The sequence below is a fragment of the Ascaphus truei genome, chromosome 2 (genome assembly GCF_040206685.1).
Source record: "Ascaphus truei isolate aAscTru1 chromosome 2, aAscTru1.hap1, whole genome shotgun sequence".
Lineage (NCBI taxonomy): Eukaryota > Metazoa > Chordata > Amphibia > Anura > Ascaphidae > Ascaphus > Ascaphus truei.
Genome location: NC_134484.1, coordinates 317,882,819 through 317,906,212, shown reverse-complemented (window position 1 = coordinate 317,906,212; position 23,394 = coordinate 317,882,819). Strand labels below are relative to the sequence as shown.

Sequence of the window (23,394 nt, the reverse complement as noted above, 5' to 3'; positions counted from 1 at the left end):
GCCTTGTAAAGAACATTACCAACCTTATTTTATTTCTAGTTGTTTTTTTAATTAAATTTTTCGTGCAAAAAAAAGAACCTGCAATAGAGCGTTAATAAATATATATATATATATATATATATATATATATATATATATATATATATATATATATTTGCAACAACCAGCACTCACATGTCACAAGGTATCCAGATGCTAGTCCCATAAAAAATCAAATAGATGAGATATTACCAGATGGCGGTCCAGCAACAAAGAGACAGCACACCAGGGGTATATTCAAAGTAGTATGTATTGTAGAAACATACAGACACCACAGCCCTGAGGAAGGTCTCTCTCTGCAGACCGAAACGTTGGTTGAGGTGCCGGTATGTTTCTACAATACATACTACTTTGAATATACCCCTGGTGTGCTGTCTCTTTGTTGCTGGACCTCCATCTGGTAATATCTCATCTATATATATATATATATATATATATATATATATATATATACAGTGTTCGACAAACCTATACATTTGCTCGCCCCGGGCGAGTGGATTTAACCCCCAGGCGAGTAAATATTGGCCCAAGCAGCACACGTTTGGTACTAGGTGGCGAGTAGATTTTTTTTGTGTGGCGAGTAGATTTTTTGGTGATTTGTCTAAAAATCTACTCGCCACCTAGTGCCACACGTGTGCTGCTTGGGCCAATAGGAGCTCGCCACGATGTTACATCCACTCGCCCGGGGCGTGCAAATGTATAGGTTTGTCGAACACTGTAATATATATATATATATATATATATATATATATATATACATACATACATATATATATGTATATATGTATATGTGTGTGTGCGTTTTAGATTATTGTCACACAGGCAACTATTCCACCTATCTTCTGCCGCAAGGGGTAGAAATAAAGCCATTGAGCCTTTATGTTATTATTCGTTACTAAACCATTAATAGAAATATTACTGTACTTTACTGTACTCACAGCACTAAAACGTAGTTGACTTGTGTATTACCTGAATGGATAACTGCATGCTTCTATGTCTGTCCAGCCCGTTTGTGCCACAATTGCCTGTAACAGATTGTTTTGTAGTGTCCCAGACGCGACCAGCACTGAAGAGATTAAGAAATCCATATTTTGTGTTAATGTTAACAAAGCCCATTTTCTTCGCTAACCTTTTTGCTATTCGCCTGCTCAGGAATCTCTGGCGGAAGTAGAAGACAAATACAAGAAAGCCATGGTATCCAACGCCCAGCTCGATAACGAGAAAGGCAATTTGGTCTATCAAGTGGATACTCTAAAAGATGTTGTTGAGGAGATGGAGGAGCAGATGGCCGAGTACCACAGAGAGAATGAAGACAAGTCAAAGGTACAGAGCAAAACCATACAGTATGAACTATAGAGAAAGGAAGTTAAGAATGTTTATTCGCATCATTTCAGTAGCTGAAACATAATACTTGGAACTAGGTAGCTTTTAGAGCACTTAGGAAATGGAACTTTGAGGTTTGGAAAGAGCTGTACACTACAGTTTCAACTACGAATTACACTCAGGTTGGGCCTCTAAAATGCATCACAGCGTACAACAAATCTACATTTCTTCAGGACCGGTATGGCTAGAACTTTGAACTATAAGTATCTACTTAAAAAACAAAACAAAAAATGTAATCCACTCTCCGTCATCCTGCTGAGTACATTATCATTGGATATTGTGATTGCAACTATTATGCGATTATACCTTTTTACTTCAAATTTTAAGTTGGTTTTAGAAAGGAAAAATAATGGACTAGGTGGATAATTTGGACATGATTCTTCACTTAGAGTGGAGGGTTTTGCATATGGTACTATAATGATGAAATGCAATATGGCAACTACATTTTGAATGGATTGAGGTAAGCCTTACTAGATACAAAAATATGTTACAAAAAATACATAAATGACTCATTATGTATTCATGCATTTAAAAGAGGATTCAACATTAATTTAATGTTAAGTCTACAAATTGCCAATAAGGAAGGTGTTAATGCATTACAGCCTTTCTGACTTTAGATTAGTAATTAACAGGGAATGTACTGCTCCATAAATGCCTTGTTCTTTGCTCTCTCCTGAAGCAACCTGTGCTGGCAACTGTTGGGGAAATGATGATGAGCATGATTAGCTATTTTGTCAGGCCTGCTATAATCTGTTCTAATGCGTTTATGACATGCTGTGAATAGGTAGGTTGCTCAATAAGGTATCCCTTTTTTTCCTGTGCCATTTAGGAATTAGAAAGACAGAAACACACTTGCAACGTTTTCCAGCACAAGTTAGATGAACTTAAAGAAGGTATTCGCCAGAGAGATGAACTCATAGAGGTAGGAATTAAACCTTGCTGTGGGTATTTCATTGTAAATATATAGTCTAAATATGTACTGTACATCAAGAAAACTACGCAATGTGGTCACACCACTATCTAAATAATTTTTGGAACTGTGCTCTGAAAGCTACACCGACATGTTCTTGTCTTGATTGTCTTCTTAAGTGCTAATGCTGTCCTTGATATATTCTACTGTGTACTTCTTTTTATCTCATGTCCTTTGTGGGTTTTTTTTCTGTTCTTTTTGTTCTTTCCTTTTCCTCCTTGTCCAGGAGAACCAGCGCATACAGCAGAAAGTAGACTCTGTAACCAGGGAGGTGTATGACCTGCAGGAGACAGTTAATTGGAAAGATAAAAAAATTGGGGTATGAACAGAAGAGAGGAGTTGTGGCTATAAACTTCAAAGCAATGCACGATGTGTCAGGAATAGACCAATACATTAACACTGACTTGCAGAGATAAGGAACAACAATAAGTTGCCCGCTGTATATTGTTTGATCAGGAGAAGTGTGGATTATACTGTTAAATTCTAGCATTTGTAGCGTGTAATGCGTTGCTGGCACTGAAGCCCACAAGGCTGTTGACTGTTTCTTATAAGGCAATAAGCAAAATGAAAATAAAATAAAGAAAAAAAATCTTTTCACCTACTGCTGCAGATGTAGAGTGACCTCGTGTTTCCTAAAGTCGCAGGTACATGCGACCATGGTCACTGTATCTTTAATGGCACAATCCCTACTAGGCAACATTTTCTAAATTTGCTAATGTTTTGCTGCCTTGGTTTCTTTAGAAAATAGGCACAACAAACTGTTATACAGGGCATTCAAATAATGAAGTGTTTGTCAATCACTTGTTTCCTTTCCCTTACCACAGTGGTGTGCACCATTTTTAGCCACGACCCCTAAATTTAAATGTCCACTACACGAGCTTCCCCCCAACCACCCCAACCCCCCCATCCCCTCCCCCCCCACCCCCCCGCATCCACAACCCACCCATATCCACAGCCCTGAAAACATTATTGGCTCAACTCTGTGGGGGTCTCTGCTTCTGAATGGGACCACTGCAGCATTAATCTTCTGACTAAAACTTCAGAAATTAACTTGTACTGCAGCAGTGGCGGCCCCTGTCTGTCTCCTTCTGTGCCTCTCTCCCTGCTGTCTCTCTTCCTCCCTGCTGTCTCTCTTCCTCCCTGCTGTCTCTCTTCCTCCCTGCTGTCCCGCTTCCTCCCCCAACCTGCTGTTTCTCTCTCCCCCTCCCTGCTGTTTCTCTCCCTCCTTGCTGTTTCTCTCTCTCCCTCCCTGCTGTCTCTCTCTCCCTCCCTGCTGTCTCGCTCCCTCTCCCTCCCTGCTGTCCCCCTCTCCCTCCCTGCTGCCCTCTCTCCCTCCCTGCTGTCCCTCTCTCCCTCCCTGCTGTCCCTCTCTCCCTGCTGTCCCTCTCGCCCTCCCTGCTGTGGCTCTCTCCCTCCCTGCTGTGGCTCTCTGCTGTCCCTCTCTCCCTCCCTGCTGTCTCTCTCTCCCTCCCTGCTGTCTCTCCCTCCCTGCTGTCTCTCTCTCGCTCCTGTCTTTCCCTCCCTGCTGTCTCTCCCTCCTGGCTGTCTCTCTATCCCTCCCTCCCTGCTGTCTACCCTCTCCCTCCCTCCCTGCTGTCTCCCCTCTCCCTCCCTCCCTGCTGTCTCCCCTCTCCCTCCCTCCCTGCTGTCTCCCCTCTCCCTCCCTCACTGTTGTCTCTCTGTCTCTCCCTCCCTGCTGTCTCTCTCTCTCCCTCCCTGCTGTCTCTCTCTCTCTCCCTCCCTGCTGTCTCTCTCTCCCTCCCTGCTGTCTCTCTCTCCCTCCGTGCTGTCTCTCTCTCTCTCCCTGCTGTCTCCCCTCTCTTTCCCTCCCTGCTGTCTCCCCACTCCCTCCCTCCCTGCTGTCTCTCTGTCTGTCCCTCCCTGCTGTCTCTCCCTCCCTGCTGTCTCTCTCTCTCTCCCTGCTGTCTTTCTCTCTCTCCCTCCCTGCTGTCTCACCCTCCCTGCTGTCTCTCCCTCCCTCTCCATCCCTGCTGTCTCTCCCTCTCCCTCCCTGCTGTCTCTCCCTCTCCCTCCCTGCTGTCTCTTGCTCTCTCTCCCTGCTGTCTTTCTCTCTCTCCCTCCCTGCTGTCTCTCCCTCCCTGCTGTCTCTCCCTCCCTGCTGTCTCTCCCTCCCTGCTGTCTCTCCCTCCCTGCTGTCTCTCCCTCTCCCTCCCTGCTGTCTCTCCCTCTCCCTCCCTGCTGTCTCTCTCTCTCCCTGCTGTCTTTCTCTCTCTCCCTCCCTGCTGTCTCTCCCTCCCTCTCCCTCCCTGCTGTCTCTCCCTCCCTGCTGTCTCTCCCTCTCCCTCCCTGCTGTCTCTCCCTCTCCCTCCCTGCTGTCTCTCCCTCTGTAGCCTGGATGACTTTTAGATGCCTGAATATGGGCATATCCATATTTGGGTATCTGTGACCTCACCCAGGCTGCCAGAGTGAGACATCAGAGGCAGGGAGAGGTAGTTTCAGTCAGAAGATTAACACTGCAGTTTCCCATTCACATGCAGGGACCCGTGCAGCGTTAAACCTCTCTTTTGGTGACCCCCACACATTTCTAACTGCCGCCAAGGGGGTCCCGACCCATGGGTTCTGCACCACTGCCCCAGCCTATCTCTGTCCATATAAGAGAGCCCATAAAGATAAGGGAATCAGAGAGGTGGGGTTTAGTCTTTGCAAATTCTTGCTGAACACACAAAAGGGGAGGAAATCAAACCCCCTCCCAAGTCTCAGCTTATAGTGTTTACAAACTAACTTTAACAATTACTCAAAAATATTTACAGATTTGGTTAAAAAAAAAAATGCATAAATCACCCAGATGTAACCCCTTAAATGTATTGCTGCCATTAGTACACTTTGGTCCTAGAAGGGACTGAACCTTTAAAAAAAGGGGGGAATTCCTGTTTAGGAAAAGGAAAATGGATGTCACTTCCGCAGCTTTTCGTCTGCTGTAGCTCGGCAGCGCTGCAAAATGGCTGCTTCAGTGCTAAGCCCCCAAATAAGTGAGATTCATAATGCAGTATCCGAGATACAGAATCTGCAGGAACTTAAGTGACTTGAATGTTAGGCCAGTGACCGATGGCTTTTGTTTTTCTGCATGACCATGGCCTGAGAGTAAATTGTAGGCGAGCAGACATGTAAAATTATACGGTCATTGCAATTTGAATTAAATAGACAATTTTGCTTTACAAACAAATAATGATATTTTACAAATGGAAAATATTAACAAAATACTGTAATCAGTTTTTAGTTTGTTGACAATCTTATAATACATTTGTTAATAAACTATTCTTAAAAAAAAACAATGTTCCCGTTGATGTTGGATTATCCACATTGATATAGTGTGAAGGTTAGGAACGTTCTGACTTCCACCTAAGTTACATTTAAATTATATATGGCAATAGTGTTATTTTTTCTGAATTTTGCATTGGTCTGTTCCTAACATTTTAAAATGCAAATGCATGGTTGCCTCTTAGATTTCATTTATCTAGGTGTTTTGTGCCCTGGTGTGTAAATTAGAAGCATTACTGATTTGTTTTGTGAGTGGACCTGCAGTTTGATCAGTGTATATAAGATCAGTAACAGTGTGATATTAGGCAGTGTCTTTTTTTCCTATAGCTAGCATTGTTTCGCAGCTACTTACTTTTTACATCAGCTCCCTGTAGATCACCCCCGTGATGTTTTCCCCTGTACATTATCAGTCCATTTAATCAGAGTAGATATGGCAGAAGAATTAACGAGCAGTCGCACATAAGCAACTCTGTGGGAAAGATTGATAAATCTGCTCTGCTGGTATTTTATCTGACCTCCTACACCTACAGGCTACATTAACGTATCAAAATACTAGCCATGTACGCAGGGTACAAGCACGCTGAGAACGTGCAGGAGCACAGCATCAGCTGTACATGAACATTATAAGAACTCCATGATTGTCCAAAGAGCTTACAGTTACAGTACTAAAGTGGGAGACATGCAGGAACAGTAGAAGTAAATGTAAGTGTGTTAGGCATATCCGTCCGTAGCAGAAAGAATTGGTAAGCAGATAGTGTATTAATTAAAGATTTGTGTATGCCATTCCTTAATTATTTAGATACTGCAGAAGCCAGTATTTTCTAAGTTGCTTTCTAATTAAAGGTCGAAACTCCCAGTGCACTTGGCTAAAAAATAAATAAAAATCAATGTATTTTTCTTGTTAAGGTGTCTCCTGGAATAGCCTTGCTTAGTAAATGTGCCCCTAATTGTTTGGAAGTTTCCATGCTGTTGCAAATCCAACATAGTTGTATGGACCAGTGCTTTAATAGAGAAGAGTTGTTATACCTTATCGTACACTTGTGAACTAACTCCAGGTCTGCAGTTTTGATTATGATCTAGTGCTTGGTTTTGTGTTTCCGTTTGCTAGTTTGTCTGTATGTTTGTTATAACTAGAGCAAGCTCTGAAGAAAGCATCAATGTCCATCACACGTCCTCCTGCAGGTGGACGTTATAGCCAGTAGGTCTTATAAACGCATGACCACCTGTGCAGTTTTTGTGGCATGTCTGCTGTTTCACGTTGTGTTTGCACGTCTCCCTCAAACGTAGAGTTCTTGTTCTGTCCACACTTATTTCATTTTCCTTCTTTCTCTTTCCTTCCTATTGCACTCCCTGTCTCTGCTGTTCTGCTGGTTAAACACCTGCTTGCAGGCACTAGAGAGACAGAAAGAGTACTTTGACTGCATTAGAAATGAGCGTGACGAGCTCAGAGATGAGCTGGCTGACGTGAAAGGAAAAATGAAGCTAGGCGAGGTACAGTATGTCAGCCATGCTGCACGTATCGAAATGACAGGAATAAAATGGTGTAAGCTTAGACATTCTTCTTGTGTCAGTCTTTTTACTTTGAAATATATGCATGTATTGTTTTATTCTTTCCTTGGTATTTCCTTGCAACACAAGCAACTGTTTTATTATACCTTTATCAGTGTGCTAAATGCTTTACAAGTTCACTTTGTCATCGAAATCATATAATCAGATAAAGCAAGATTCCTTCCTAAGAAAAACCAGAGGAAAGAATACTCACACGTATGTTGTCATAAGACTTTTATCTTCCATTTTTGTGATGCATTTATGAAATGCATCTACAGTATAAACGAGGGTGGATAATATTGAGTCTTAAAGAGCCTCTTAATTGTACGGCTGTTTACAAAATCTGTAACTTTATAAGGGGACTCATTTTAACTGCAGTTTGTAGCACTTTCTTAAAAGAGTAATGCAACCTACTTCATAAATTCTAGTAATAGAAATGCAACTACAGTGCTCGGACGTCGGGCCATGGCAGATAGAATATTTGTCTCCTAACACCCAGAGTCCTTCAGTTTTCTGCAAGTGTCTCTGATCACAAGTTGGTATTGAGAAGCCACAGATCAGATGGCTCTCTACTTGACCACGGTGCTAAAAGTGGCCAAGTATGTGGCACTGCTGTTTCAAAATGGTATTATTTGGTACATCTCTTTATGTTGTAATTGTGTGTTAATATTTTGTATTTTTACTATATTCCACATTAAGGAAAGTTTTCTTTCTTGTGGTTTCATTTCAGAAACACGGCTTGGTTATTATCCCAGACGGTACTCCCAACGGGGATATAAATCACGAGCCATCGGTTGGGGCAATAACTGTAGTATCCCAAGAAGCGGCACAGGTTTTGGAATCTGCAGGAGAAGGACCACTTGGTAAAGTGAAAAAAAAAATATATATATATATATATATATCTATACACACAAATATAGAAAGTCTGCAGCACTCTCGAATAGAAAAAGGTTATTTATTCTCAATAAATCATCAGGCAGTCAAACACGCTCCAGCGACGTACTTTTCAGACCACAAGGTCTTTTCTCAAGCTCTGTAACGTCAATGAAGTAGGCATAGAATATATAGGGTGAACAAACATAAAGCAAGTTACAGAGACATAATCGAGACTTAAAGCAGCTGTGTAATGAATGCTGCTCATTAAGCCAGCACTGCTGAGCATACGCATAAGTGTTAAACTAGCTTACACAGCCAATTAGTATATAAAGAGTATACAGGCAAAAGTATATGATGTTAAACTTACCTTACGCAATGCAATAATAGTTGGAACTACGGTGGTACCGTCTGCAGCTCTTCCCTATCCGCTGATCGTTTAAAACAGCCAACAAGAGTCCGGCTTGTGTCCCTGACAACCCGCGTTGCTCAGAACAGCCTAGCATAAGCTTCCTATCAACATCTGCAAAGCTTTTGGCTTCTATTATCCTGACCAGACTACTTAACCGGAGAGAATTGAACTGCAGGGAAGAACAGGCTGGGTTTAGACCAGGAAGGGGGTGTACGGACAAAATTTTCACACTTTGACAAGTGGTGCGCCCTCAAGGCTGATACGGTACCACATGTCACTCTCAATGTGCTAAGAGCTTTTTATGAAGGAGGCACAAGCAGAGTCAAACACATAAGCAACATATCCGCGCCATTCTCCATATCCACGGGAGTCAAACAAGGTGGCATAATATCGCCGATGGTATTCAATATTACCATGGATTGGATTCTCAGAAAAACATTTAAAGACAGGCCTGGCGTACAAGTGGGAAGCGAGTTTTTTCTCACGGACCTTGTATACGCAGATGACATCGTGTTCTTAGCGGATACTGCCCAAGAGGCACAAGAAACTTTGAACGACATGCAAGCCAATGCAAAGAAGCTCGAATTATCCATGAATACGGAAAAAACAAAATTCATATTTACCGGTACCCAACAGATTCAACTTCAACTGGACAGCAACCCAATTGAGCGAGTGGACTCATTCAAATACCTAGGGTCTATTATTGATAGCTAAAGCATAGAAGCTATGAACGACATCAAAAGCCGCATCGGTAGCACCACTGCAGTGTTCGCCTCAAAGAAATGCTTGTGGAACCAACAGGATGTGACAAATGTAATAAAAATGCGAATTTTTAATGCCTCAATACGCACCATTTTACTGTATGGCTCAGAAACATGGACACTACTCAAAAGCGATATGAACCTTCTCGAACGATTCCAACTAAGATGTCTATGTAACATACTCCATATTACGCTACGAGACCGATGGAAAAATGAATATGTAAGGTTAGCATGTCAAAACCAATCCACAATCGACCAGTACATTAAGCGACAAAGGTGGTTTGGCCATGTCTGCCGTATGGACATCACCAGACAATCATACCAGTGCCTCAACACCACACGACCCATATGCTGGAAAGTGGACCGAAATGCTCCAAAGAAAACGTGGTTGAACCAGGTGGTGCAAGATCTCAAACCGCTCCACTTCACAGTAGCCAAAGCCCAAAAAGCCGCCCTAAATCAAGATCAGTGGCGCGGAATCACATGATTCAGATCATGTTTGCAAAAGTGAATGCACCTTTAAAGATTTCTAGGAAGGCAACTTTACTTTTGTACCCCTTTCAGCAGCTGCTTATGATTACTGTGTATGTGCCACAGGAATGTAGAGTGGTCCCGCTCATGTATCTCCAGCGGTGAAATGTAGTTCTTACATCTGGTGCACAGCACAGTCTCACCAGAGTGAGAATTGTATGTCATTTATCTTATTTTAGATTCACAGCCTAACCACTGACACGACCACTCGTTTCCAAATACAGAAATGATTCAGCTGCAGATTCATCCAAATTGTATCTTGTTGATGGACCTCCAAGCTGCAAACGGGTCCTTTTGCCTTTGATTTTTGTAGTTTTTTGTTTAAGAAGCTACAGATACAAACCCGTAAATGACCAGACTGAAATAGTATCAGTGATATATTGATTAGGATAAAACTACAGGGCTGCTGACTAAAATAAGTATTTAGAAATCTTTTTTTTCTTTTTTTTTTTAAAGGTTACCCTGGAAATGTTTATAAACCTGTTAATCTTTCATTTATGATTAGGCGTTACTTCCTTTGGTTTGCTGGGAAGGGACTTGTATAACTCTGATTAATCCATTTTACTAGCTGTTTAAAATTTTATTTACATTTTTTATTCAAAAAGGTCCCCGAGACTATAATGTTCACATGTTTGACATGTGTCATCCAATCAGGCAACAAATAGCTGATACTTTCCTTATCCTGTCCTTAAAGCGAAATTTCGTATATCGAACCCGATTTTCCAATTGGCTTCCATTATATACGGAAAAAAACTCTGCCACGAGACATAATAACATCACAATTAAGAATGCAGCAAACCTTTTTTAAGCACATATTTAATGGAACATGAATCATTTTATGATAAAATATTAATAATGGTTATAATAAGTCACAAAATAAAAAATACTGTACTTACCAGAAACTGGTGATCACCGTGTGAGGTGGATGTAAAGGGAGATGCGGTAAAATGGGGGCTACTGGGAGGGACACTCCCCCCCAAATGTCTACTTTAGAAAGGAAAAATTCCGTAAATGTGAATTTAACATTCTGTATGTACAATTTCTTCCTTATTTTATTAATTACGTTATAGCGAAATTCAATATATCGATTTGCCATACTGTATATCCAGGGATGCCTGTATATGAATATGTTCTGGCATTAACTGTGCTTCGACCAACATAGTTGAAACTGCAGAGTTACTCTTATTCTTGAAATGTGTTCTTACATGTTGTACCCCACTGATTTTCTGTGTGTATTTCAGATGTGAGGCTACGGAAACTGGCTGAGGAAAAGGATGAGCTAGTGTCCCAGGTAAGTATTATGCTCATGAGCTTTACATTGATGACACTCCACTTTTTGTTTCTTAATATGTATTATGCAATACGAGAAAATATTGCACACCTATAATCAAAATAATGTATGAAATCGATTTATACCGGTGCTCTCTAAGTCGATGAAGGAAGGCCCGCTGCAATCCAAGTACAGGATACAAAAAGGAGGAGTAGAGGCTCCACTCCTTGACAAAGGCTGCTGTGACAGCTGAAACGCTGGACACTTCATTTGGCTTTAATAAATATTTGCACTTATGAAATCCGTGGAGCCTCTACTCCTCCTCTTTTCTTAATATGTACTGTCATGGGAAAATGCAAGGGTACAAAACACTCAATCTATATTGACAAGAAAGGGAGGACACCAGTCTCTACCATAAAGTATTTGTATTTATATACAATGGAAGCACTGTGTGCTGGGTGATAATGGTGAAAGGCGGGGTTGCAGACCTGCCTAAGACATGCAAATGAGCATACAGTAATATTTCCATTTGCTATTTAAATATACATACACAGAAAAAGTGACAATCCCTGTGATATCATGTACATATCAAAATGCTGTTAATTAGAACATTTTGTGTCTGTATATAGAGTATGGCGCTGTATTGATTGGTATGGGGCTATATATAAGTTTTATATTTGTACATTAATGTACTGTATTGTGTAAAAACCTATCTGGTGATGTGTCTATATATGTATGTACACATGTGGCTTTTCTTGTTATATAATCACGTGAGGATATTATGGATTGTGCAATATATCTTTACAATTTAGAAGTTAATGTTCATGGCAACAGCATTTTCATATGGTTGCCATGACTATTTGTAAACATTAGTACCGTGATGACGCTTTAGCGTCAGATGTCATACGTGGTAATGGCGCTGCCAACAGGTGCAACACATCAAGGACGGGCACAGCACGTTTATAAGGTGCACAATATCACAGGGGTAGCAGACTCTTGCCAAAGGGCCATAGCCCGAAACGTCGACACTGTTTGGGCGAGTGCGTCAGCCATATACATTTTTTTCAGATTTTGATATCTAGTGTGTCTTGTTATTAATTGTCACTCTGTGTATGTATATTTAAATACCAATACTTTATGGTATAGACTGGTGTCCTCCCTTTCTTGTAAATATTGATTGAGTGTTTTTTTTCTCCTGCATTTTCCCATGATTGTATCCTGGATTCTTTGAAGGAAGTTTCCATAGGGGGAGTTTAGACTTAACCAGTCCTAGAGCGCATAGTAGGAATTTTTCCAGTCTAGCGCATACATACATACATAGTAATACGTAAAAAATATATATATATACCTATTTGCTTAAAATGTACTGAAACGTTAACATTATTTTCTATTTTTTTAATATATATATATGTATATTTCTATGTTGTTTGTTGAGTGAACATATCAAAACAATGAACCTTTACTGATTTACTTCTTGGTTCAGATCAGAAAGCTAAAGTTGCAGCTGGATGAGGAACGCCAAAAAAATGCCAAGAATGAGACCACGCCGACTGATTCAGCAGGGCTGGAGAATGGGTCGGACTTACAGCTAATTGAAATGCAGAGTATGTGCTCGTCTTAGTTTGAACATGATTGTACTGTACCTGCAAATCCAGCATTAGGTGTAGTTTACCAGAGGTCAAGGGGAAAGAATCAAGAAGATATTTTTATATGATGACTTACTATCATCAAATCAATGTGTACAATTGGACATTACTTTAGTTTGTTTCTGAGTTTTGATGTGTGTTTCTGTAAGGATGTAATTCAACGTTCTAGCAGCTTTATTAGTCCTGGACTAATAGACCATAGACACGAAGAAATCTACGAGGCTTGAAAAGCTCTGTAACCTGTTATTGTGTCTATGATGAGTTCTCCTGTTGCCCTACAACCAATCTACAATTCTGTAAGCATAGAAAGTTCAAAACAGGTATAGGGGTTGCTGTGTTAACAGCTGACGATATACCTAATTTAGTTAAACATGATACATTTGTTTCTGTACAATATAGATCATGTGCCATTTCCTATATTGTACAGATTACACTCTCCTTTCCTCTCTCCCTCCATTCATATATTAAATACATAAATATATTACATTAAATAGAAATATCTGTGTTATTCCAGTTGCGTTAGTAAATGAGTACTTCAGTATTAGCTGATACCTTTTTTATTTGGACTAACAATTGATATTGTAAGACAAACTTTCCAGAGTTTTCCTCTATTTCTTAGGTCAGCAATACTGATTTACACAATATTGCAGGAGTTTAACACAAATATATATATTGAGGGAAAAAAACCAAGAGAATCTAAGGCAGATGGTGCAAAGAACGACAGACAATGGGGGTAGTGAATAAACAGACAGGGCAATAAATGGATGAAAGAGATGGTGAGAATTTTTATATATATATATTTTTTTTTTTCTCACCATCTCTTTCATCCATTTATTGCCCTGTCTGTTTATTCACTACCCCCTTTGCCTGTCCTTTGCATCATCTGCCTTAGATTCTCTTGGGTTTTTTTTTTTTAAATATATATATATATTATATATATATATATATATATATATATATATATATATATATATATATATATATATATATATATATAGACCATACGATACCGGTTGCAACACGACATCAAGGGACAGCACGCAGGTAACTAAATCATGAATTTTCTATATTTGATAGAAGACACAAAAACCGACGTTTCGTTTTTTTTGTGTCTTCTATCAAATATATATATATAGTGTGTGTACTGTAGGATTATTTTCTAGCTGTTCATCAATCTGTCTTTTTTAGGGGATGCCAATAGACAAATTAGTGAATTCAAGTTTAAGCTTTCCAAAGCAGAACAAGATATAACGACGATGGAGCAAAATGTGAGTATATTGTATTCAACTTTTGCCAAGTGCTTCCTATTCTTTGCTTCCTCCACCCAGAACAGCCTATGACTCAACATCCTCCTCTTCGTGCCAATTGGCGATTATACTGCATACGGACACATTAAAAGAAAACATGATAAAATAAAAACAGGAATATTGACACAACGACAATATGTAAAAATGTAGCTTATTTGGACATAGGAAGAACATAAATAACAATTGATTTCATTCAATTCAAGGTCTCCTTGTTCTGTTACTCCTGCAATATGTCTGAAAAAATGAAACTAAAGTAGCAGAAATATAAAACTGGAATTTCATCCGCAAAACTGACATTTTCGCATCAAAGTCGACTTTGCCATAAGCACAACCCTATTGAATCCTACTTTTGATTCATTGTGCAATGACTGGATTAACTGTAGTAAATTAAAAGTTTTATAAATATAACTGCAGCAGCAGGAATGGATAACATAAAACAGTTGGTAATTTGTATGCGGTGTAGGATACATACTGTACAGTACAAGGTGGATATAACCTCCATGGAGAAGAAAAAGCTGAATATACAGGTGTAGCTAGACTTGCTGTCCACGGTGCCGCGATTTTCCCTGTTCTATTTAGGCTGTAGCTCTCGCGGCCCCGACAACAGTAATCTGCCCAGAAGGATTAACTCTGCAGGGTTCTGAACGGGACACCACAGCAGTAATCCTTTTGGGCCATCTGCAGGGAGAGAATACCTTTTCGGGTGAGCTGTGCAGCCATCTGCAGCTGTGTCCCCGTCTCTTTGCCTGGAGGAGCGGTGTTCCCGCAGAGCTGAACGTAGGAGATTTCCTTCCCTCTGGATGACGTAGATGCCCTTATATGGAGCCCTACAGCATGTGGGGGAGGCTATATGGCCATAGTTGGTCATCTACATCATCAAGAGAACTGGACAGTGTTACAGGTCAGGCCCTTATCTCCTGACTTTCTTGCTGTGTATACATACAGATTTGTAATGTTGAAGGCTTTAGTACCCGCTTTAAAGCACTTCAACGTTCATTTTATTAATTAAAAACAGTGGAATTGTCTTATAAAATTTCAAAAACAGAGAGCGTAATTGTCCTTTTATACCTTGTGGACACTAAATATATATATGGAGGAGTGGCACAGTGAGCAAAGACACTGACTGGCACTGAGTTTGAAGCAAGGGAACATGGTTCAATTCCCGGTGTCGGCTCCTTGTGACCTTGGGCAACTCACTTTATCTCCAAAAAATAGATTGAACCAAAAAGAAGGGCTCAAAGAACCCCACTAGAATGCACTAGAATGCACTCATTACAATTTAACATAAAGCCAAGGCTAAATTACTTTCCTGAGGTCCAACGAACAGGTCAAACAGGGGGTTAAAAGGAGTAACCAAAACAAAAAAAAATTATTACATCAATTGTTATACACTAAATGGTTAAAATTCATAAAATATTTCCACGGAGGAGGTCTGGAGAACAAGGGGTTAATTGCTACTGGATAGCTATAGTTAGACTGATTGCAAAACCCTCCTTCTCTCCTGCGGTCCCATATAATAACCACTACCACACTTTAGTGAGAGAACTATTGTGCTCAAAATGCAGAATTATTACTCTGAGACTCACACTAGCCCAATGAATGCTATAGGGAAACACTGTGTGTGTAGACTTGATGTCAGTTAGTCAAGGGTTAATACCATAACTTTCTTTGCCACAAAGACTATGCAAAATATGCTGTCAGGAATGATCAAATAGCATCCACCAAAGGTAGTAACATAACCTATATTGTGTTTACATTCAGACTCCTTAGTGTATCATTCATGTATCCAAGGCATTGTGATATATATATTGTATATACCGAGGAAACAAATTGCCACCATGTATAGCCACTTTGCATACAGCTAGCCAATAGCCGCACTTGGACATCTAAACCAGCGACTATTCCATAAGTCTCCTCCCCCTGATGAAGCGTGTTAATCACGCGAAACATATGTCGGCAGAGTAGGAATCCAATAACATTGGATAACAAAAAGACTACATATCAATTATAACAAATTGATACAATAGGAAGGATATTTATTGGTCATATACACATTGCTAGAAATTCTTTACATCAAGAAATAAAAGCAATAGTTCCTAACATGGGTTTAAAATATATATTCAGTCAGCCTGGCAAAAAGCTAGGTGTCCGGCCGCCAGGGGGTGCCTCAACAAATCTTATTTGCAAAAGATATTCAGTCCAATGGTTGATTTCCTTTAGTGCAAGAATGTCTGTTGCAAAAATGAGCTGCCTGGTAATTTGTGTGATTTATTTTGCAGGGTATTAGGCTTGAAGGACAAGTGGTAAGATATAAATCTGCAGCGGAGAATGCTGAAAAAGTAGAAGACGAGCTAAAAGCGGAAAAGAGGAGACTTCAAAGAGAGGTATTTTACTTTAACATTGGGGCTGAAGGAGTGACTCAGTGAGTGAAGGCACTGACTGATAACAATAACACTGAGTTTGAAGCACGGTAACCTGGTTCAAATCCCGGTGTCAGCTTCTTGTGAGCGTGGGCAAGTCTCTCTGAGCCCCAGGCACCAAAAACACATAGGAATTTTTACAGACACAGTCCCTGCCCAGGTGAGCTTACAATCTATATGCTGTATACCGCACATGATACTGTAATTGTGAAGTGCTTTGAGTCCCATTGGGAGAAAATCACTATATGAAAAGGTATTATGATGATAAATATATCAACATGTTAGTTTGCAACCGCTCAGATCCAAGGTAGTTGAAATCGTGTCTGGACCTGGTGATTTATTTTCTATCAATTTGAAAGTATTTCCTTATTAAAACCCAGCAAATAGTTTTTGTAAATGCATTACCTTGCAGCTTAGTCACTGTTGTAATGTGAGGAAGTTGACACATGGTGGTTCCTGCTCCTCAACTGTACAAAGGGTCAACTGTACAAAGGGCTTTGCTCCTTCATTATTTCTAATGTGTCCTCAATTGCTTCTTTTTTTCTCTCTCTCTCTGTGTTCCCACTGTCACTATTCACATGTCCTATTTCTCACAATTATTTGTTTATTTCAAATATTTTTACCAGAAAAGATAGTGAGATATTCATAAAATCTTCATGTACATTACGTAGAGCAATAATGCAATGAGTGGAAACTCCAAATACACAAAAAGATAAAATAACAAAGGAGGGAGAAGGTGTAGGCAGGAGTGGGCCAACTCCAGTCCTCAAGGGCCACCAACAGGCTAGGTATTGGGGATATCCCTCCTTCAGCACAGGTGGCTCAGTTATTTTGACCTGACCTGTTTGTTGCCCTTGAGGACTGGAGTTATCCGCCCCTGGACTAGGTAGTTGATATATTATGTTCAAAAACACACAAAGTGACCAAGAGAGGTCACAAAAGTCCCTCACAACTGCACTCATTCCTTAGTCTAAGGCCTGGGACCCGGTGCGCCCGGCGGCGCGGGCGGCCACACGCGAGTTCCCCACCAGCAAGGGAATCCTCCCGAGCCGGTCCCCCCTGGCTGAACAGCTCACTACACGCTGTGACGCGTCAGCCGCTACGGGATACAAGAGAATGGTGATCCCTAGCGTTGACGCGTCACGTGGTGTGGCTGTGAGCCAATGAGGAGGGGAGGCTTCGGGAGGAGGAGAGGCTTCGGGGAGCGGGGAGGAGTGTGGAGGGAAAGCAGCGGGAGTGCCTGTCTGTGTGTGTGTATGTGTGTGTCTGAGTGCCTATCTGTGTTTGTGTATGTGTGTGCCTGAGTGCGTGAGTGCCTGCCTCTGTGTGTGTGTATGTGTATGAGTGCCTCCGTGCGTGCGTGTGTGTGTGTGAGAGAGAGTGCCTGCCTGCGTGTGTGTGTATGTGTGTGTCTGAGTGTGTGAGTGCCTGCCTCTGTCTGTGTGTGTGTCTGCGAGTGTGTATGAGTGCCAGCCCGAGCCCGTGGAGAGAGGATGGGGGGGAGAGTAGCGGGTCCCTCCGCTCAAGCCACGCCCCCCCTCCCGCTCAAACCTCCCGCTCCCTACAGACCGCATATCGCGGTCTGTGTCTGTCAGCGCCCCGCCTGTCTGCAGTGCGGGAGCGCTGACGGAGGGAGCGGGGCCTTAGCCTAATATGTAACTTTATGTGCCAGTTAAATTAACTGGTACCAATATTATACTCAATTGATATAGACCAACAGGAAAAAGGACCACTAAGCTACTCTATGGTAAGACAGACAATAATGACAACTAAAATACAACCCGGCGAAATGCATAAAATTACAACTATTATACATAAACTAAAAAGATCCCCTAGTGGGCAAGTAAGGAGCAGTCAGGTGATGACAGGGGTTAATTGGACCTTTATATAGTATTATTCAACCCCAAAGAAAATGTCTAAATGAGGAGAATTCCAAGCAGATTAAGCCCTGCAGAATCACTTCACCTGACTCAATTGCAGAATAGTAAGTATCAGTAGGTAAAATACCACATAGAAGAACACTGACCATACTTAATAGTTAACACTGCTGCAACCCAACAGGAATACACACTACTGTGATCATAATAAATCACCTTAGTAAGAGCCCCACTCATGCATAATGCATCACTATATAAGCAAACAAATAGGTATTCAAGGGCTGGTGTGCAACAATAGTAACATATGCAGAAACAATACAACCTGATAGTTGCAGCTGTAAAAACGGCAGTATGGTTAATGCCCGATGAGTGTAACTGAGTGTTCAGCGCTACTAACGACTCTCCCAGTAGTGGGGGCTGCCAGCAAGCTCCGTTAGCGCCCACGTGACCGTCAGCATGATGCCGTCACTTTAGCCCGACGACCGTTTCACGCATTCATGCGCTTCTTCATGGGGAGGTGGCATCCCACTAGGGGGTCTTTTTAGTTTATGTATAATAGTTGTAATTTTATGCATTTCGCTGGGTTTTATTTTGTATTAAAGTTGGCATTATTGTCTGTCTTACCATAGACTAGCTTAGTGGTCCTTTTTCTTGTTGGTCTATATCAATTGAGTATATTATTGGTACCAGTTAATTTAATTGGCACTTAAAGTTACATATTAGACTAAGGAATGAGTGTAGTTGTGAGGGACTTTTGTGACCTCTCTTGGTCACTTTGTGTGTTTTTGCGTTTAATTTTCCCTCTGCACCTCCTTTATCCTTTTGAGTGAGGAGAGCAAGGTTTTTCTTTGTGTCTGTTTCAGATATATTATGTTGCAAGCTACCTACTCCTCACCACGTGGAAGAAAGGAGCAACATGGTTACCCACCCATCTTCAAATACACAAATAGTGAAGAAAAAAAGTCAAGCGCAAATAACATCACTTAAAACCCATAACATAGAATAATATACTGTCCTTAGAGAGTGCGGCTCCCGACACAGGAATCAGACCAAATCCAATCAGTAATCGAAGAAGAAACAGGTACGCAAATCACATCAGGACATGGAAAAGAAGTAGAGACACCACATAGTGCAATATTGGCAACCCCAACAGTGAAATCAATGTTGATAGCTCTATAAAATTTGCACTCACGTGTACAACGTGATAGTAAGGCGTTGTGGTTATTAGAAGTTCCCAACTTTAGATTCCAGATAGGTACTCCAGATCCATAGGAAAGGATGGATGGATCTGGAGTACCTATCTGGAATCTAAAGTTGGTAACTTCTAATAACCACAATGCCTTACTATCCCGTTGTACACGTGAGTGCAAATTTTATAGAGCTATCAACATTGATTTCACTGTTGGGGTTGACAATATTGCACTATTTGGTGTCTTTACTTCTTTTCCATGTCCTGGTGTGATTTGCGCACCTGTTTATTCTTCAAATACACAAATGAATTACCTTTTGTACAATACAGACATTTTTACAGACAGTTCCTGACTAGAGATATTTTACTAAACAAGTCTTTTTTTCCATGAACATTTTTTGAAAATCGTAAAAATGCAGTCCCCAATATTTAAAAACTCAATGTGCAAAATGTTGGACCATTGTGACATTGTGTGAAAACGCATTTAGTGCGCACATTTTTTTTTTTTTTTTTGAATACCGTATATACTGTCGCACATCTCTAGGCCTGTCCTAGTGATGCAGTTCTGTGGTAGCTGAACAGTAGAAGTGCAATTTTGTTGTGATGTCCTTTGAAACAGTTTGTTGCACATGCAAGAGATGTGAAGTAAACATTTAATTGATGCTGTATACTATATAAGGCCTCGTTCATAGTGTAAAGTTAATTCAGTTTGACTATTTTTTTAATGTTTAGTAACAGACTGGTCTGATTAATCACCAGCCATGCTCGTTACAGTAAAAATCAGGGACACCGCATATATAGAATGAATACCTTAATTTACTATTTAGTGTGTGGTTACACTAAATATGGACTCTGCGCTGCGGTCCTCTTTGAGACTAAGTTAATTATTTACTAAAGTCTCACAGCTGCTGGGCAAACTGGGACACAATTGCAGCAAAATAATTATACCAGACTTATCAAAGGAAAAAATATTATTGCTTTAAATGGGATTTCTTTGCTAAATATGATGCTTTGTTATGCACTAGTTTTGCAGCCTAGAAACTTGGGAAAATAGACCTGAGTGTGAATATGATTGCCAAGATTGCCAAAGAGGCCTAGTCTGTGAGATGTGTAACCCAGGAGCGTGCAAACTTTTTTTGCTGAGCCCCCGTATGCTGGCTTTCCTCCTTGTCGCGCCCGCCCCTCCTTACCTCGCGTGGCGTCAAATGAAGCCGCGGGGTCGTGTGACGTCACGTGACCCGCGGCGTCATTTGACGCCACGTTACCGTGGCAATCGTGACGTACTTTCACGGCGTGCTGCCATGGTCACGCGTCCTGGAGCCGGTTGAATTACGGTAAGTGGAGTGTTGCAGGGGCATCATGCGATCCCCTGGCATATTATGTCTTGGGGAAGAGCGTGGGGCCTCTGCAACCGCCCGCGCCCCCCCAGAAAAATCTCACGCCCCCCAGTTTGCGCACCACTGGTGTAACCCATCGTATGAAAGGTCAGGAAATATGTTGAGAAAGAATTGGCAGCTACACGTTAACATACTGTAGTTAATGTTTTACTTTGTCATCCCGTACATGCTATAAAAGAGAAGCATGCATCCTTAAGTTACCAAATATAAAAAGAAGGCCCCAACAAATCTTAATCTATACGTTCACTTTAGAGCAAAACTAGCAAATGTGTACACATTAAATTTTATGTGTTTTTAATGTGAATTCATAGGCCAGGAGCCTCCAGAGCACATTACAGCATTTCGTGCCTGATCTGGCAGTAATTGAGATTGAAGTCAATGGCGCTTAACGCGCGATCAGAGGTGCCACATTGCGCTTTGATGACTCCTGGGCAGAGAACCATAGAATAGTTACAAATGCCAAGAGTAGGATTTTATTTGCCACTTTCCTCCGTTCACAATGGAGATTTTTTATTTTTTACAGTAGTCCCTTAATTTCAGCGAACTAAAAATGAACATTCAGGGGAACCCGTTAAATGTTCAACAACTTGTTTCCTTTTCTATTCAGCTCCGAACTGCATTGGACAAGATGGAAGAGATGGAGATGACAAATAGCCACTTGGTGAAACGATTAGAGAAGATGAAGGCCAACAGGACTGCGCTTCTGTCTCAACAGTAAAGAGGATGAAACACAACATACTGCACTGCTCCACCAATAACTCGCCCTCACCTTGTGTTACCATGGTCGTTCTCATTGGCACAACTGGTGCAAATGCTGCCTTGACCTTTCACGGTCTGAGCTGCACAATGACATGTCAATCTTTAATTTATGAGAGGATGTAAAAACAGGCATGAATACTCTAAACCGTGATGATTTCTCCTCTTTGGCACATGAGTTTGAATAAATTTACGAGCTGGAGCGCAACACGCTGGATTACTGTTTTTTCGATAGGACCTTTTTTTCCCCACAACATTATAATCAAGTTTACTCACACCGTTTTTTTATTTTTTTTCCTGCTGCTTACATATGCTGGTGACTAGAAACTACTGCATGATGGGGATAATCTACTACAACCTCATACGAAAGATACTTATCCGATGCTGTTCTGAGATATAACGGACTCGACTTAACCCCTTCCCCGCCACAGGGAAGCCCTGCCCAAAGGGAGGAGCGTTGTTCTTGCCAAACTTGGGAGTCAGATTCAAGAGTTCTTCCTGCTGTTTCAGAGGATTTCCTTCATGCTGCAGCCCTCCTCTGTGCAACGTTGGAGGGAAAATGTAACTACTAACTAAAGTACTGTACAGGGCCACACAGGCATCTGGAGAGCAGCAGGGAAGGGGTGAAATAGCCAAGTGCCTTCCTCATCGTAATTTCAACTTTAATGCTGGTATACTGTTCAAAGCTATTAAATCTAATTACGCTAACATTTATACCTAGGAACGTTACTATTTGGGGGGGGATGCGCATTCATTAAACTTTATACATTTTGAACAAAAAAAAACAACTTTTTTTTTTGTAAAAAAAAAAACAACATTTGAATAAGAAACGTTTAAAAAAAAAAAAGAGAGAGAGACCGGGATTGTATATAAATGTTGGTTTTATTGCATGGGTGATGGCACAGCTGGATGATAGTATTTTAATGAGATTAATTAGCTTGGAAACTCTTACGATAAGAGTATAAACCATAGATAAGAGTAAGATATTTTGCTGTACATTGTAAAATTGTATAACCTGCTGCTTGAGTGTGAGTGGAGTCCGCAGACTAAGCAAATGGCTGGGGGACCTATTAAATTGACACTTTAATGGCCACAACATTGTTGCTGTTGTTTACTTTACTGTAGTCTTAGTTGAGGTTTTTATCATAGATCTGTGGTGTTTTTCTCCTTTGCTGGGCAAGGCAATGTTCTGCACTGTTAAATATGACAGTACCAGGCTCTCAACTAAAGATTCATTGAGAAATACACTTCCTTTTAATTAAGATCACGTTAAATTGTGTGATGACAAGATTTCTGTTTCCATTGTAGTTGCAATAAATCAAAGCTCTCTGCCAGGAACCATTTACTAACCCTTAACTAAAGCAGAAGCTTTGTACGTTCCAGGAACATTGGCCTAAGATTCACTTAAAGTCGATATTGCTGTGGGAAATGTTTACATCCTTAAAAAATGGGATTGTGGCGATTATTGTTTTTATAAAAACTGTCGTATTCACTAAGAAAAATGTATTCCTAAATGGGTAGCGATATTCACCTTATTCGCATACGCAAAAAAGGCATTAACGCAGAGTTATTTAGCCCTAGTAATACAAATAAGAGAACGCCTAGAAGTCAGCTCTGGCGACGCAATTGTGGAGGGGTGTTAGATTTCACACTATTCTACCATAGGGTTATGCAATAATATTTCTTACAAAACCCTATAGCAGAGAATGATTTAACATTTTTGATGCCTGAGGTTT

At 40.8% G+C, this 23,394-nt stretch overlaps 1 protein-coding gene across 22 annotated transcripts in view; it reads left to right on the top strand.

The window, feature by feature from the left end:
* The window catches only part of LRRFIP2 (LRR binding FLII interacting protein 2), a 501,877-nt gene extending 479,123 nt beyond the window's left edge, over positions 1-22,754 (top strand). For 18 of the 22 annotated variants that reach the window (XM_075586521.1, XM_075586540.1, XM_075586539.1 and 15 more), the window contains 10 exons: positions 1,192-1,362; positions 2,252-2,344; positions 2,619-2,711; positions 7,061-7,162; positions 7,950-8,082; positions 11,038-11,087; positions 12,550-12,670; positions 13,901-13,980; positions 16,299-16,403; positions 21,510-22,754. In XM_075586521.1, coding sequence (XP_075442636.1) covers positions 1,192-1,362; positions 2,252-2,344; positions 2,619-2,711; positions 7,061-7,162; positions 7,950-8,082; positions 11,038-11,087; positions 12,550-12,670; positions 13,901-13,980; positions 16,299-16,403; positions 21,510-21,620 — 1,059 coding nt within the window. In that variant the 3' untranslated portion in view covers positions 21,621-22,754. The remainder of the gene's footprint in view (positions 1-1,191; positions 1,363-2,251; positions 2,345-2,618; positions 2,712-7,060; positions 7,163-7,949; positions 8,083-11,037; positions 11,088-12,549; positions 12,671-13,900; positions 13,981-16,298; positions 16,404-21,509) is intronic. The other 4 variants (XM_075586542.1, XM_075586541.1, XM_075586531.1 and 1 more) reach the window with 1 other exon arrangement.
* The last annotated feature ends 640 nt before the right edge of the window (positions 22,755-23,394 follow it).